Here is a 17,178-nt window from a genome sequence, read left to right on the forward strand (position 1 = left end):
CGTGTGCAGTTGTCAAAGTAGATGAAAACAGGTAGAAATGTAGATTGAAGATAAGGCTGTCTGTACCTTTGACCGCTATCGCTTTTTGAGTCGCCCAAATCCATCTGTATTTGTTTATTCAGTGCATCAGTAAAGCCAGTTGTGCAATGCAAGTCTCAGTGACGCACGACTCCACAAGTATTGAATTGGGAATTGATCATTAGTCTGAAAATGACTTCGTCTGCTCCCCCACATCAATGATTGTCCTCAATGTTGACTCATCTGCAGATTATTTTCCTTGTCATGTCGTTAAGTCTTTGAAATGTCCAAAAATGTTGGATTTCCCAGAATGTAAAGCCTTGAAAAATTGATTGTTGGAAGTCTGACCAACAGTCCAAGAGATATACAACAAAGAGAAGCAGCAAACTCTCACGTTTAAGAAGCTGAAATATGTGGCAAAAATTGCTTAATAGCAAAACAGTTGCCGATCAACCCTCCTCTACTGAATGAGAAGAACCGCCATTACTACTTTCATATCAAAATTTTGCTGCAAACAAAACAAGCTACAATCAAAAGCAGATCCACGTCCCATCAGTGGTCACTGCATCATTAACCTTCCACCAGCAGCTCTTTTTACAGGGATGTGCAAATGCATCGTGCTGTGCCACTTCCAGGGCCCTCGTAGTGGGAGGAGTAACTCATTGGCTGTGCTTGTTGAACAGAATCAAAGAGAAGGAAGAGGAGAGGCGAACAAGTTTTTGGATAGATCTGCAGATTTTTATTTTCTGGATTGAAACGATTAATGGTTTGGGAACAGAAGAAAAATGTCCATCACAATTTACCAAAGCAAGTTGTTTGTTTTGTTTCCAGCCAATCATCAAAATTATAAAGATATTCAGATTAAAATCCCATAAAACAAAGTAATGCTGCAGATCTTCACATTTCAGAAGCTCTAACCATAATATTTCTTCCTTTTTTTGCTTATAAAGGACTTGAATCAATTAATCAACCAACTGTTGCAGCACCAATGGGAGCAACACTCTTTCACAATCACCTGAAAGTGTTGGTGTGGATGCAGCAGTTTTAAACCAGTTGTCGGCCCAAAGGGGACGCGCCACAGTTGAGGGTCAGAGCAGGGTCACTTTTGTCACAGATACTCCCCGAGGCCTTATTTCTCTGTTGCTTCAAAGCTCCTCTGCAGCTGTCAGTGTTGTAGTCTGGATGCTGTGTTTACTCATCACCATGTAGAGAGAGGATTACAGTGGGAACATATAGCTAAATACAATATACTGAACGGCTTCCTGACAACTGTGCACTCTCGGTCTCGGCAGGACTGTTGGAGTCACATGACAGCGCAGGGATCTCTCTTTATTGCAGCCATTTCTTAAAAAAAAATTCTGCCAAGGCAGTGGAAGCTTTGGCCATAAAGCTGAAAATCTGGCCTTAGATGGAAAAAAATAATAAAAAAAAACGAGACAGAATGTGGCGCACTCTCTGTCGTTTTTCTCTCACCCATCTACTCCCTGGTTCTCTTCCTCCCTCTGTGGGTGTTCGGTACACTAAGTGCTAAATGATTGCCAGGGCCGTGAGGAGGCACAATCGGCGGAGGCGTCAACAGCCCTCAGCCAAGTGTCCTTGCTTCCCCGAGTGGTTTCTCTGGCCGTGTTTTTTGGTGGAGCGACAGCGGAGTCGGCGTCATCCAGTCAGATGGCTGCGTTCAGTAACAACGCTGCATCGTAGCGTGACGGAGGAGTCTCTGCAACAGCTCCTGTGTTGTTCATACAAAGAGAATTTCGTCGGCCTAAAATGCCACTCAGGTTCACCACATGTGGATTGTATAGACAGTAAAAGTCAATAAAGGCTGTACACATATCCACTTAACTACAGCCTTTTCTGCTGCAGCCTGTTGACACTGTAACATAGAATATAGTCCTGTTGGGAAGAAATACCTTGACAGGATAGAGCGCTGATAAATGGTTCTCATTGGGGTCAAAATCATTTTGGTCAGAGTTACATAAAAGACCAATATTGTTTTGCCAAAACTCTTAATGTCTCTTTATGGGAAACGTTATTGTCATATTGCTGCTTCATGTTGAGTCTAAGAAAATGTCATATGTTAGCTAGAAATGCTTCCTCTCATAGCTAACATCTTCATGATGCTTGTTTTGTTCAACCAACAGTCTAAAACCCCCAAAATATTCAGTTCATTATCACAAAACAGGAAGAAAACCAAGAAATTGTTAATATTTAAAAAGCTAAAACCACTAAATTGTGTGTTTTTCGTTTGAAAAATGTCTTAAAACAAATCAAATCAATAAATCATCTTTAATTGTGTCAGCTCTAGATTCAACCAATAGATTCTAGTTTCTTAATGTCTAGAAAAGTAACAGATGTTGACATTTCGAGAGGCAAAAAAATTGACACGTAAAGTCTGTTTAAGTGTTATTAATTGTTTAGATCAAATAAATTTGGCTTATGTTCCACAGGAAGTCTGCTATATTTTTTTGATTATTTTTGTGGGTGAAGATGGAGGTACTTCTGCAGCCGATACATCATATAAAAAACACACAAAATACTAATCTTCTAAGACTGACATGATTTATGTCACTGAATTAAAATGAATGATGCATTTAATGACAGTTGAGTGTGCGAGTGTAGGATTACCAGCTGTGTTGATGTTGTGCTGAGCTGTGATTCTTATCAGGCTGCTGCTGACACTTGAGCGCTGAGCTGCCTGGATGTCATTTACACACTGTTGTCAGACTGATTATGAGGGTGAGGGCAGGTGTTGTTACGTCTCAGCGTTGGGAGGAACGAATACTCTCTTTTTCCACCGCAGATACTAATTAAGTCTCCTGTTAATTAGTCTCCACTCCCACGTGGATTATCATTTTCAAAAATATACTACAGAGGAATTCCAATCTGATTACATATACTTGTGTGTTTGCTGTTTATTTATCTTCCATTGCTATTTCTCTATCCAGGCGTGGTCGGGCATGATGCATCAGCGGGTTATTAATTAAAGCAATTTCTGATCAGCTGTTTTATTGCCTTATTATCCCGCCCACGCCTTCTGGCTCCAACGTCCGTGTTTGCCACATTGAAACGGCCGTAAGCAGAGTGTCTGCTTTATGAGTGAACAAAGGTGAACCCTGTTGGAATGTAACACCGCAGCACAAGAATGTCCACGAAGCTGATTGATTAGATCACTCTATTTCTATTTATTTCTATCTGTTTATGGTTCATTTTGTCCGTTTGTATTGTCAGCTGTACTCTTTGATTATTATTTGTCATCAAATTCTGGTCTCTTTTGGTGTATTTTATAGAAATTAAATTAATGTTTGTCACGATTCCCCCAGAGCCTTATTGATTGTCTTTTTTATGTTTTAAAGGATTAGTGAGAAACATTGAAAAATACAAGTATTTGCTTTTCTTGCCAAGAGTTAGATGAGAATGTCGATACCACTCTCACTATAAAGATCTATAAGGTCAGGATCTATCTGTAGCAAGCGGCCAGTTAGCTTAGCTTAGCATAAGACTGGAAACAGAGGGAAACGGCTAGCCTTGCTCAGTCAAAAGGTAACAAAATATGCTCACCTTTTGTATGGATCAAACAAATGAGATCAAACAAGTAAATTTGCATCTTTAGAGGTGTTAAAAAGTAGATATTTTTTTTTTATTCTGTATTCGATGTTTCAAGGCTATACAACATGTTTTGACAACCTCCTCATCTTCTCGCCCTCGCTAGCGGCCAGTTCGCCGTGGTCAGACGATGTCGGCACAGGGGCACGGGTGGGGAGTTCGCCGCCAAATCCATCAAGAAGCGGCGCAGCAAGTCGAGTCGACGCGGGGTGACGAGGGACGACATCGAGCGCGAGGTGAACATCCTGAAGGAGATCCAGCACCCCAACATCATCACGCTCCACGAGGTCTTTGAGAACAAGGCCGAGGTCATCCTGATCCTGGAGCTGTGAGTGGCCTCGGCTTCTTCATTTATTCTGATGTATTTATTTCAACATGGCTCTTTTAGATTTTTGTTTTTAAGTTATAAAATGGAAGTTTAAGGATCTCAAAACGGCTTGCATATAAAAAAAATCAGCTTGATACAAGACGGCTTTTACAAAAGTTATTATAGTCTTTTTAAGAACAATATTTAAGGGACTGTCAGGGAAATGGTCACTTTAAAGTGCGGGGGTTTAGTGTTTGAAGGACTCACAAGAGGCAGATTAAAAACAAAAGTAGTCCAAACGAAAATGGCAGATAATCCCTGGTATGGGTCAAGCTCCTAAAAACGCCGGATTCTACATTTCCCATGATTCAGTTCAACTACATTTAAAGTCTCATTTCCAAGCAGAGATAACCGAGCTGACATCAACAGGGTTATTTATTTTTTCAGACTTTTGGAAAGCTACCTTCAGTTTTCAGTTTTACTCCTCATGGCATGTAAATTTAAGATAAGATAAAATAAGATAAGATAATCCTTTATTAGTCCCACAGCGGGGAAACAAGTAAAAAACAAGTTTAATAAATAAGAAAAATCCACAATAACTAAAATATTATATAAACATATTAGTTGTAGTATTGCTTAACTTCAAGTGTAAAATCAAATTAAAAAAACTCAACAAAATAATTGTCTAATAGTTGTCACAAGTCACCATAGTCACCAGTATTCCAGGTAGACTGGTTCTAAACTGCCCCAGTAGCTGGAACCTCTTAGCGGTGTCATGTGGCACAAAGCCCTCACTGAGCACCAGTTAAACCAGTTTGACCAGGTTAGGTGGAACTCCGAACGCTGTAACATCACTCATGTTTACGTTGTAATTATAATCTAGCTGACACGCTTATTCAGAACAAATGGGCATGAAAGCAGAATAAAGCAGGCCTGAGCGAGGAGGTCACCTTACAGCCAGCCAGGACAACGTTCCTCACCAGCGATCGACACCATCGGATCGCAAAGAAGAAATAAAAAAAAATCACAAAACCACTCCAGGCTAACAGAACAACACATGTGTGATTTAATAAGACCATGGCTCATTTCCAGCTCAATACAGTGACGCGGTGGAGCTCATTTCTGTGGCTACAAATAACATCTCAATATTTCTAATGCTTGATTTAATACTTCAGAGGAGAATTCGTAAAAATCTGAATGAAAATCATCACAGGACGACCTTCAACTAATGCTATTAGCTTTTCACAGAAGTATAAAAAATCATATTTATTCATCATTATTGAGCTTTTTAATGATGTTTTAGTCAACACAGCATTGGTATTTGGAGTAAGGATATTCCCGTTCTCTCAAACATTTTCAGAATTGTTCAGATTTTTCCTCATTCCATAAAATACCAAACAAGTGCTCTTGTGCATCAACATAAACTCGGCCCCTGATTTATATTCATCCACAAATGTAATGTGCGGCTAAATCTCAGTTTCAAACAGTCAAAACATGATTCCCATTTCCATATAATATCCCCTTCAATCAGTTACATGAATACATTTGCGGATAGAAATATGCTACTCGTTTGCACGATGATGCTTGAGTTTATATTTACAACGCCCAGTCTACATCATTTTAACCCCTATCCATTGTTTGGTCCACTTTCCAGCTAGAAACATTATGTAATGTGTAAGACTTCTGTGAACATACAAACAAATAGTCCAATGTGTCAACAACTACATGTATCCGTCCAACCAAACAGAACATTTGCTCTGCGATAATGCACATCAATGCTATCGACGTTGTCCGATTATTGCCACTAAGAAAAGAAAATCGCTTCAGCTGCTTGTGAACATGTTGAGGAACCATTCTAAAAACTAAAATGACTGTATTCACCTTAAGAGCAGCTGTCTTTAACCTCCAGTACTAACTGAACATTATCAACAATACCACAGAAAACAAAATATCTCACGTAAATCCTGAAGCTACTGTATAATGTATGTGAATGACACCAGCTTTAACACAGTTAGAGACAGAGAGTTTTGGGTATCGGATGGTGGTGATGGCCGCTGCTGAAACAGTATCATTCAACCCATTAGGGAGGATCCATCGATTTTTCTTTTCTTCTGAGTTAATCAAATCAGTTTGTCTTTGTGCGGGCCAAATAAACCCAGACGATGGAGAAGTGGACTTCAAATGTCCGGGGAAAAAGGCCCAATTTACTGTGGAGGTCCCTTTCGCTATTTGTTATAACAAAAAAATGCTTTAAAAAAAGGGACTCTGGCAATAATTGTTCTTTAGCTTCTGTAAAGAGCGGGTATGCTGAGCTACTTCCCCCAGAATATAGGCTTACTGGAAGAAGAACAAAGTCATTTATATGCTTTATATTGTATTCTGTCCATTATTACATTTATTTATGACCTTGTGTCAAAGTTTTTATGTCAGATTTTCCCTGAATTGAAGTCGTAATAAATCACAAGAGGTTGTAAAGATCATTGAATCAGCGTTTGGCTGGTTGGTCACTGAAGCTCCCAACAGCTGGGCAGTGTTTTTGTAGCCAGACATAAACTTCTTATGAGTCTCATCAGTGATGTGTCTCACCTGGTCTTTCTGGACCTCTAAAGCCTGTATACGACAGCTCCATTAGCTCTCCCTCTGTTCCAGCAGGCATCCATCCTTTCCAGTTGTTTGGCTCCATCTAACACCTCCACAACACACACTGTATCTCACACATTCAGGCTTCGCTATCACTGGTGACACTGGTGCTCACTTCCACGCTGCATTGTTTAACTGTGGCAGTTTGTTAAAGTTTAGCTCAAGTCTGTGTTGAAGTTTGGAGTCTTTAGAAGGTCATGGTTCTGTCAAAGATAAAGCAGGGGATGGTTCAGAGGAAGCTTCAGCATTAAACACAATCTGTGACCTATAATCTAATACATTGCTACTGTTCTGCTGTCTGTGAAGACAAGGCAGATGATTTTTCATGACCTGTCTGTCGTAATGATTTAGCTCATGGTTTCCCAAACGTATTCATGTCCCAGAGAGACGCACTTGAGAGGATTTCCTCTCTGAGGAACTGATATGACGAGTTTTTTCATCATTGTTATGTCATTGTTATGTGTTTGAGTGGGCCTGACACTGTGGGCATAGGGAGAAAAAATGAAATATGAACCAGGAAGTGTAGCTTGCAGACTTTTGATAAATGCCAATACTCCACCATTAGTAAATTCTTAATGGATTAGATTGTTTGATTGCAGTTTTCTCCTCCTTATTGCTGCTAAACGATCAAAAATGACTGATACAGTCGGTTGATCTGTTAGGGATGCTTTCACACTTTTTGCAGTGCCGTGAGATTAAACTACAGCCAGAACTGACTTTTTATGCCTGACAATTCTAGGTATTTTGCGCCCAGCTGAGCCCCACAGACGCTTCTGTATTTCATGTTCTGACTTTGCTTTGTCAGCAGGAAACTAAGTAAGACTACCAAGTAGTCAAGTTATACGCAGTTCAGGTTTTTTATTTTATTTTATTTTCTTAGTTTATTAGTTTATTTCATCTATTGTTCTGATTTATTAGGGTTTAAGTCTTACCTTAGTTTGTCTTCCATTGTTGGGCCGCTTTCTTTTGTTTTATTGCCTTGCTTTTGCTGCTTTGTCTGTCAAAGCACTTTGTAAACTCTGTTTTTAAAGGTGCTATATAAATAAAGTTGTTATTATTATTATTATTATTTTAATACCTGAATCCGCCAGACAGTCCCGACCCATCATGAAAGCCAATCTGCACAGTCCAACCTGCAAAAATATGTGTTGATCAACCACCTGAACCTGAGCCGCCTCGCAAACTGCCAACTTTATGCTTTATACTAACACAGTTATCAAGACTGAGTCCGGAGAAACAAGAACAGAGACACTGAGCGCTTTTTTTCCTGGTAAAAGTAACACCAGTGATAAGCGTTCAAGAGCATGTCGACCAATCAACAAGAAGCTGTCTAGCCTACAAATGTTCTGATTCAGATCCAATAATCACAACTCAAAATATCACCTCAGGACCGAAGCTAAACAAACTTTTCGTAAGACTTTGAATCCGTGTTAATGTTCATGTTTTCTTTGGGGAGTGATCTCATTTCAGTTAATTCCGCATGCGGGCGATGACTCAGCGTTAATGCTAAGCTCGTACCTTTAAAGCTCTTTGTCAGCTGACAGTTCATCCAAAAGAAAACAAAGATGTTGAGACATTCGTTGTCTTGTTCTTGTTTTTGTGACTGAAACAATCTTGTAATGGACTTGAGGAGTCGGGAGAGTATTAGTGGTTAATTCACTGAAGCTCATCCAGTGGAGGAGATGAAAGGTTTGAAAAGTGAATTATTTAAATTTGGTTACACTTCTAGTATGAATTACATCCTGATTCTACACACAATTAGCATTCAAAGCTAGCAGGCTGACATAATAATGCTAGCAGGTAAAACAAGAAGTTGCATGTTGGATGCTAAAAATATATAGCTCCGTGTTGTGTCCCTTTGTCCTTCCTCCACATCCTCTCCTCCTCCCGCTGCACCCTGGGTAAACACGAACCGTGACAGCGACTGCTCTCTTTGACGTTAAACGTTGAGCAAACCTGTAAGAAAAAAAAAAAAAGGAAGAGGTGGAATGTTTGGGCAGAAACCTTCTGTCCTGTGTGTGATGGTTGGATTAACACCCTGTTAACCACCGAAGCAGGTGATGAAATAAAACATCTAACATATAGAGTGGGTGTTTAGTAGGGAGGAGGAGGTGGAGGAGGTGGAGGAGATCCCAGCTGTGCAGCTTCTCTGGTGTTTCCTCCTTTAAAGGATGGAGTAGTATCTGTAGATTTATATTCCTGCATATACATTTGCGGAGGCTTTAATTGGTGTTAGTTTTTACACAGCAACGCGTGAAGATACATTTTTTTTTTTCTAAATAGATTACCTTCCAGATGGCACAAGACAAGTGTTTAAATATATGTAAATCTATAAGATGGAAAATTGCCTACTAAAAAGTAATTTAACTTCAGATGAACACGTGTTTGTTCGGCTGAATAAGCGCGGCTGTAATTACAGTTCTCTGCTCTGCTCCTCTCTCCGTCACACTTCTTCTGGCTGCAGGCTTTGGCTCAAGTTATCACGCTGTGACCGTGATGAATCCTCTGCTCGCTCCACTCCCTTGTCTCTACTCCACCTTTTTTAAGTGCTGTGTGCTGAATCAAGCTATGCAATTCATTAAAAGAGCTGCGTATTAGTAGATGGAATGTAAGGCAAGGTGGTGGTGGTAGTGATTGGCGAGTGCTGATACTGTTATTTATGTTTTAGCGTATAAAGGGGAATTTATGAGAAACATTATAATTTAGTTCTGATGGGCTAAGAGCTAAGACACCAAAGGCTTTTGTATCATATCATGTTAAATATCTTTTGCCCAAAAACTAGTCCGATCTGGGTCAGTATTGTTCGTTAACTGTTGTGGATCAAAACAGTATTTAGTTACAATGTTTTACTATTTTTTGAACAAAACAAAACTGTGTTGATTTTTGTGAATTCTTGCAAATTCTTCCCTTTTACCCAGATTTCCAGGCAAGATAATGTAATGTTGCAAACACTTTAAATAGGAACTTGGCTCAAACGATAGGTTTTATTCCTTTTTCCATAGTCTCCCCTTTGTTGGATTTAATTAAAGAATTTCATTGAGAACAGCGGTGGTTCAAATGTAATCGGGATGTGTAAATTGGTCGTGATCTAACGCACCAGGATGATTAGATTACATCAGCTCAGCTCTGATAAGCAGGGATTTGTAGCTGGCTCTGATCTCTCTCTCTCTCTCTCTCTCTCTCTCTCTCTCTCTCTCTCTCTCTCTCTCTGCTCGTCCAGCGTGGCCGGCGGCGAACTCTTCGACTTCCTGGCAGAGAAGGAGTCGCTGAGCGAGGAGGAGGCCACTCAGTTCCTCAAGCAGATCCTGGACGGAGTCTTCTACCTGCACGCCAAACACATCGCCCACTTTGACCTTAAGGTACGACAGAAACTAAAGACGGACGACATCATGCTTTAGTCAAGTGTTTAAAGCACGAGTACGCCAAGTGTTTCAGATATTGTTTATTTCGTCAGCTTGTACACACTAATAACATGCTATGAACAAAATCTGCATCCCAGTTGTACACTACATACTTATGCTAAACAGTATATTAGAGATGAAAAGAGTAGTCGATTAATTGATAAATCAGCCGAGAGAATATTCAATTACACCTATTTTGATCATTTATTTATGGTTTCAGTCATTTTTTTTAAAGTGGAAACTCCAAACTTACTCTGGTTCCAACTATTCAAATGTGATGGTTTGCTACTTTTGTCTTATGATAGTGTAGCTATGATAGTAAACTAAGTATCTTGCTTTTTGACTGATTTGACTGGCTAAATGAGGAATTTTAAGATGCTACCTTGGCTTGATTAATGTAGAAATTGATCAGCAGATTGATTGAGAATGATAAATATTTAGTTGCAGCTCTGTTGAGCATTGATTTGAATGTGATGTTAGAGACACTCTACTTCCAAAATGCAATCGATGCACAATATACTTTTTCCACAACAGTTTGACTTGCTGAAAGCACAAGTGTAACATTAACAATGGCTCTGTTCTATTCAAGTAAATTGTTTCACTTTTTCTTCGTAAAGTTGAACTGACAATGGCATCTTCAAAGTCGTAGTTTGATTTGATCTGTTGCCTCACTTTCTGTTTGTAAAAAAACTGAAAAGTTATATATAATAGGTTATGAATACAAGTATTTAGTAGTGAGTTGGGACACAGCAATACAATACAACAAACTCATGCGTTTGTCCATCATAGATCTTTTGTTTCAGACAGTTCAACAAATGCAAATCAGACTTTTCAAGTGATTAGTCCTCAAAATGAGAACCAAAACAGAATTGGGCAATTTCAGAGAAGAAGAGATCCACTTTTCTGATGATTGTGAGATTTCCATGAAAAGTGTGGACACAGAAGATGATGACAGTGACTTGTTCAAGTGTTGCCTTTTGTTCAGACCCTCTCCCTGGAGTAGTTCACATCCATTTTCCAAAATGCCAGCTCACTGGAGAAGTGGATTTGCAGCATTATGTGAAATATGGGATTCTTTTTTCTTTTTTTTTTTTTTTTTTTTAATGCATCAGCTGGCCTCTTTTGGACGTCTCATTTTATATCACTCTCTGTTAGTATTTATGTTTTTGGAGCCAATGCATCGGAGGCAAATTACCGTGACTAATCTGTTTTGGTTTGTTTTAGGATTCTCTGGGTTATATTATGGAGGGAGTGTAGTTTAAAGCTCCCGAGGGGGGAAAAAAATAAAATAAAGGTCATGGTGTACTCACAGCTGTGTGTGTGTGTGTGTGTGTGTGTGTGTGTGTGTGTGTGTGTGTGTGTGTGTGTGTGTGTGTGTGTGTGTGTGTGTGTGTGTGTGTGTGTGTGTGTGTGTGTGTGTGTGTGTGTGTGTGTGTGTGTGTGTGTGTGTGTGTGACTCACAGCTGGAAGAGTACAACAGAAAAGACAGAGTGTACAGGTTGAGATGGAAATAAAAACAAATCAATCTTTTTGTATTTTTTGAATAAAGAGATGGAAGAGCAGGAAGGTAACCTCTATGATTTATAACATGAAATGTATTACTCTTTATCATGATTGTAGGTTTCCGTTGAATTTGATTTGACAAACAACACGAAGCACAACATTACTTTATGGCGTGACTTCCAAAATAAACTAGAATGCTAAACTATATGCGTGAACCGACAGCCATGGCCCAAACGCACTTTCTTAAAGTGAGACAGACAGACAGACAGACAGACAGACAGACAGACAGACAGACAGACAGACAGACAGACAGACAGACAGACAGACAGACAGACAGACAGACAGACAGACAGACAGACAGACAGAATTTGTTTGAATGAGAGAAAAACCCTTCATATATTTAAATAAACTAATGTTAGAAGTACTCAGACCTCTTCATAAGTAAAAGTAGCAATACCACAATGTAGAAATACTCTGTTACAAGTAAAAGTATTAGGATCAATAAATACTCAAAGTAGTAAAAGTACTCATTATGCAGATTGGCCTAAGATTGTTTAAGTTATTGTTGGAAATCCCAGTATTGTGACAACACTATATTGTTGTGGTAGTTTCTTAACTTAGATCTCGATCAATACCATTGATCGGTTGTCCACTTACGGCTGCACACATTGGCGTCTTCAGAATAAACAGCCAGACCGACTCCTCCACTTACAGAACAATCTTCACAAATCATCCAACAGAGTTCGGGGACATTCGGCCTCCAGGTTTGCAGGAAGTAATGACCTCTAATGACCTCAGAGAGCCACTTGGGATCAATGCAGGAGCTTTTTTCTGACCACTGCAGCCTCCGCTTCACCTCTCAGCCTCTTTTATTACCTGTATGGAAGTGGCTCAGATTAAAACATAATTTTTTCAGTTGAGTGAGTTTGAATTGAAGTATAACGCTTCAAACATTGTCTTTATTTGCTTTGTTCAAACAACATCTTGTCTTTTTTTCTTGTGTTTGACAGAATTTAAAGGGACACTTTGTCAATTATAGTTCAGAGCTATATCTGTGGCCTTTTTATGGGAATATATTGCAGCAATAACCGGACCATGACAGCAGTAGGAGACATTTAGGGTCAGAAATAAAGTCCCCTAAATGTTCTCTTTGACCCCCTTCATCTACCACTGTTTAAAACGTGAACAAGGCATTTTTCAGAAAACGATTATCTTCGTCAAATCAATTCTACAGAGACGGTGATATTGACAATCAATGAGCTTGTTATGCTCAAGAGCTTGATATGTTAGGCAGAGCAGACTAATGTCTGACTCATCTCATCTGCATTTTGCATCAGAACTAAAGGACTAAAGATAATTAGAGTCAGCTGTTCTGTTAATGGCAACAACTTGAAAAGACGGAGCTCGGGAAAATCCCCAAACTTTGATTCTTCTATTGTGTCATTGTTTACTAGTCCCCTGCTTTTAATGCTCTTATCCTTGTGATTTTCATTGTGCAGTGGAGAGATCTGTAAGGAAATCAGTTTTTGGTTATTGAGCTTCCAGTAAAAATGGTGCTTCACCTAAATTCCTTCTTTCTTTAGGATTTAAGCAGCTGTGGGGGAAGTATTCAGATAATTTACTTAAGTAAAAGTACTTAAAAGATACTGCAATAATACTCTGTTACAAGTAAAAGTCCTCCATAGAAAATGTTACTTGAGAAGAAGTATGTTAGTATAATTAGGAAAATGTACTTGCAATATTAAAAGTACTCAATGCAGAAAAACGCTCCCTGTGACCGTTATACTATTATATATTATATCATCAGATAATAATTACTTATGAATAAATGTTAAAGCAGGTTTTTACTGTGGAAGTTGATGGAGTTGAAACTAGTATTTGATTTTAACTTATTATTTGATGTGATTATTTTCATAATAGATTACTGTTCTGATTATTGTATAAATGAATCAGTTAATTGTTTGGTTTTTAAAAATTCCGTAACAAAGAGAAATGCCTTCATAATCACTCAGAGCTCAAAGTGACAACTTCACCGTGTTTGGTTTTTTTTTTGTGCAACTAATACAGCACGAATTCAAACTACTAAAATAGTGAAAAAGAAAAACAAGCAAATCATTAGATTTGTGAAGCTGGAACCATGACATGTTTTTAAAAAAAAATCAAAAATAAATTAGCTGTCAACCGACTAATTAATAAATTAATTATTTCAGCTGTACTTGGGTCGTTTAATTTACAACAAAACATCATATTTCAGGATGATGATATGCAATATTTCACTCATTATTGTGTAGTAAGTAGAAAGTGGCATGAAAAAAAAAATACCTAAAATTTGTACTTTAATACATTACTTGAGTACTTAGTTACATTCTGCCACTATTTATCACTTAAACTGTTTGCTATCATTCTCCTTGATTCCAGCTTTAACGTCAGCGTATAAATGTTCATAGAGACTCAAACCAACGAGCTGAGCTGCAGTCTGTATTTTCTCAGCGCCTCCTGTTGCCACTGCGGCCCACATTCAATCTGTTCCTGTTCCTTCCTGGACTAAATCCTCATAGTGGAGCTCAAAGGATGAGGTTTGGAGGGAAGATGGCCTCGTCTTTAAAGACAGATTGTGTCCTCAGGAATGTCCGGCTTCTGTTGTCCTTAAAGCACATGTTTGCCGTCCTTCCTTTTTTCTCCCACTTCCTCGAGAGGTTTTCACTCGTGTTTTGCATGGGATTTCCATGACTGATACGCCTCCTTCCTGCCAGCCTGTTCCTGGTTTTGTTTCTACCTCCGCTGCTCGTCCTCCTGTTTACACTTAGCTTGTGTCCTATCCTGATAATTTAGGGGACAATTTTTTTAACATGTGTCCTTTTAATTCCCGTGTGAGCATTATAACAGTTCCCCATTGAAGTCAGGATGCACAGTTGGCTTCATGCTAGAAACTGTTTAAAGTGGCCCTGTTATGCTTTTCCACTTTTTCCCTCTTCTTTAGTGTGTTATATATATTTTTGTACATGTAAAAGGTCCGTAGAGTGTAAAACCTGAAGTCCACACCTAAAAGGAGTTACCCTCCCCCTCAGAAGCTCCTGAGCTCCTGAAACGGCTCCATTGAATTCTCTCCTTCACTTCTGTAACTTTATGAGGTCATAATGTTACAGAAGTGACGTAAAACTCCTTCCGGCTAGTTTGGCCCTCAAACAACAAAAGAGAGAAACGGAGCTGAATCTACGGAGGAAGAGTTTTATTGAAATGTGAAACGTTGACCAATCACAACAGAGCGGGCTAGCTGACCAATCAGAGCAGACTTTGCTTTCTGGAGGGAGGAGCAAGTGCTACAACGGAGCGTTTCAGAGAGAGGGTGAGAAGAGGTGCTGCAGGACAGCCAGGATGAGAAAAACAAGGAGGATTATGAGCATTAACGCATGTAAACATGTTGTAACTGTAACTTGAGATGAAAATATGCACCCGGAAAAATAGCATAATAGGGCCTGTTTGAACAAAAAGCTTCAGTGAAGACATTTGTCTTTATAAAAATGTCACGCCACCTGTCCTCCATGTCTCCCCTCCTCTTTAACTCTCTTTCTTTTTCTTCTTCTCTTTCCAGCCGGAGAACATCATGCTGCTGAACCGCTCAGTGCCTCACCCGCGCATCAAGCTCATTGACTTCGGCCTGGCCCACAAGATAGACTTTGGCAACGATTTTAAAAACATTTTTGGAACTCCAGAATTTGTAGGTGAGTACTTAATTTTGTGTGTCGCTGAAGAATCATGATCCTTTTCTTATTTTTTGGCAAGTTTAAAACCGATTCTGCTCCGATGAGTTTGAACTTTCTGCACTATACAAGCACTTAACACACACTTGCTGCTCCACCCTGTTTTCCTGGCTCTAATCCAGGCTTTTTTGCGTTAAGTGAGAGCAGGAGCCAAAGGTGCCGTAGGGACTAAGTGAGAGAGACCTGATAATAGACTGGAGATTACCAGATCTGCTCATTCTTGCCAACATAAACACACACACTATTAGACACATTAGTGGCTCCATCCCAGTTCCCCTCACCTTTCCCATTTTTGCCCGGGGCGGCCGCCAACACTCCCATTCTCCTCCAATCCGATGCCAGTGCCCACCCACCAGTATCCATCCAGGCCAAAACCAGAGCCTGGTCCCAGTTCAGCAGGGTGGCAGCGGTCAAATGGTCTAAACCGAAATCAAGTGGCAGAAAAATGAAATAATGAGTTGGATAGCTGATGTTGGAACACACCCCTATCCTCTACAAAAACATTAATTCATGGCAAATACAGAACAAATCACAAGTCCTGCTTTTGCATTTGATTGTCCTGCATGTGGCTTTGTAGTTGTACAGGTCAATTGTGAGGTCATAACTCAAGTCAAAAACGAACACAGAGACATGATACTCTTTGATTCAGTGCGACTTAAACTTCCCGATGATATCATTGTTGGTCATTGCAAATAAATGTCCATAAATCCTGAAGAATAATTGATAAAGATGAAAGAAAGATAGAATTATCACGTTTAAAGTTTTCTTCAGTATCAAAGTAATCCAGTGATAGCTGTCTGTACATCCATGGGTTCATCAAAAACAGGATCTGCTAATAGCTCATTTAGCATAATTTTAATAGTGCCAATTTTCCCCCAAAAAACAAATAAACTCCTTCCTTTTTACATTCCCAAAGCCCCACAATTATGGAAACTATAGTTCAACACTCATCAAGACTGATGCCTAAATAGAAGTAAGACAAAGAATATTAATTGAAGTGTCTGAATGTCTTAGAATAAACTCAAAGGGAGGTGCAGGTTAAGGGGCTGCATCCTCTCTTCCTGTTTCATATCAAAACTGTTTAAATTGAATTAGAAATGAAAGCACTGAGTCATCGTTAATCACGGTGTTCACACAGCTGAGGACACGAGACGAGACGAGAAAAAAGAATAGAAACGATCACAGTTCTGCTAGGTGTGATTATAAAACCAAACAATGGCTCATAAAACGACACCTCCAGAAGAAACCAAAGAAATCTGAATGTGATAACAAGCTCAAACAAAACTCATTAAGAAAGCATTGCAAGAAGGAAAACAAGTAAATCAATTAGTAAGAGAAAGATTCAGTTAGTGCGTGGTGTATGTGTGATGTTTGCGTGGTGACCTGAGTAGTAATTATCTTTTGTTTTTTGTGTGGTTTTTTTTTTCCCTCACAGCTCCAGAAGTAGTCAACTATGAACCTTTGGGCCTGGAGGCAGACATGTGGTGAGTAAACAAAAAGCCAATCTGCTCCACAGTGAGCCTTGTGTACATATGCTGTTTGAAATGGTCTGTATTTCCTAAGAACATCTGCTGTTAAGTAAATGTTTTGCACGACTGCACGACTAATCTCTCGTCTCTCTCTCTCTCTGCCTGCCTCTTCTCAGGAGCGTCGGAGTGATAACCTACATCCTGTAAGTGTCTCAATCCTCACCAGTGATGATGAGTTAATGTGAAACGCATACGAAACGTCACACATTCACAACATTCACCTGCACGTTTTCCAACAAACCCCCCTGGGGCGTCGTCTCACACTACACAGTCAGAGTTCAGAGGTCACCGGCTGCCCTTTGACCCCTCTGTTGTTGAACCCGCTGAGCCGCTCACTCAGCAGCCACAGTTTGTGGTGAATAATGTAACAGCCTGCAGCAAGAGGCGTCCAGCATATTAAAAATGCTTTCTGAGAG

At 39.5% G+C, this 17,178-nt stretch overlaps 1 protein-coding gene across 1 annotated transcript in view; it reads left to right on the forward strand.

Moving 5' to 3' along the window:
* The window catches only part of dapk1 (death-associated protein kinase 1), an 82,062-nt gene that overhangs the window by 22,593 nt on the left and 42,291 nt on the right, over nucleotides 1–17,178 (forward strand). The window contains 5 exon segments of the mRNA XM_054610446.1: nucleotides 3,728–3,949; nucleotides 9,789–9,927; nucleotides 15,065–15,194; nucleotides 16,669–16,717; nucleotides 16,879–16,905. Coding sequence (XP_054466421.1) covers nucleotides 3,728–3,949; nucleotides 9,789–9,927; nucleotides 15,065–15,194; nucleotides 16,669–16,717; nucleotides 16,879–16,905 — 567 coding nt within the window.

Source organism: Anoplopoma fimbria, chromosome 13, assembly GCF_027596085.1.
Source record: "Anoplopoma fimbria isolate UVic2021 breed Golden Eagle Sablefish chromosome 13, Afim_UVic_2022, whole genome shotgun sequence".
Classification (NCBI taxonomy): Eukaryota; Metazoa; Chordata; class Actinopteri; order Perciformes; family Anoplopomatidae; genus Anoplopoma; species Anoplopoma fimbria.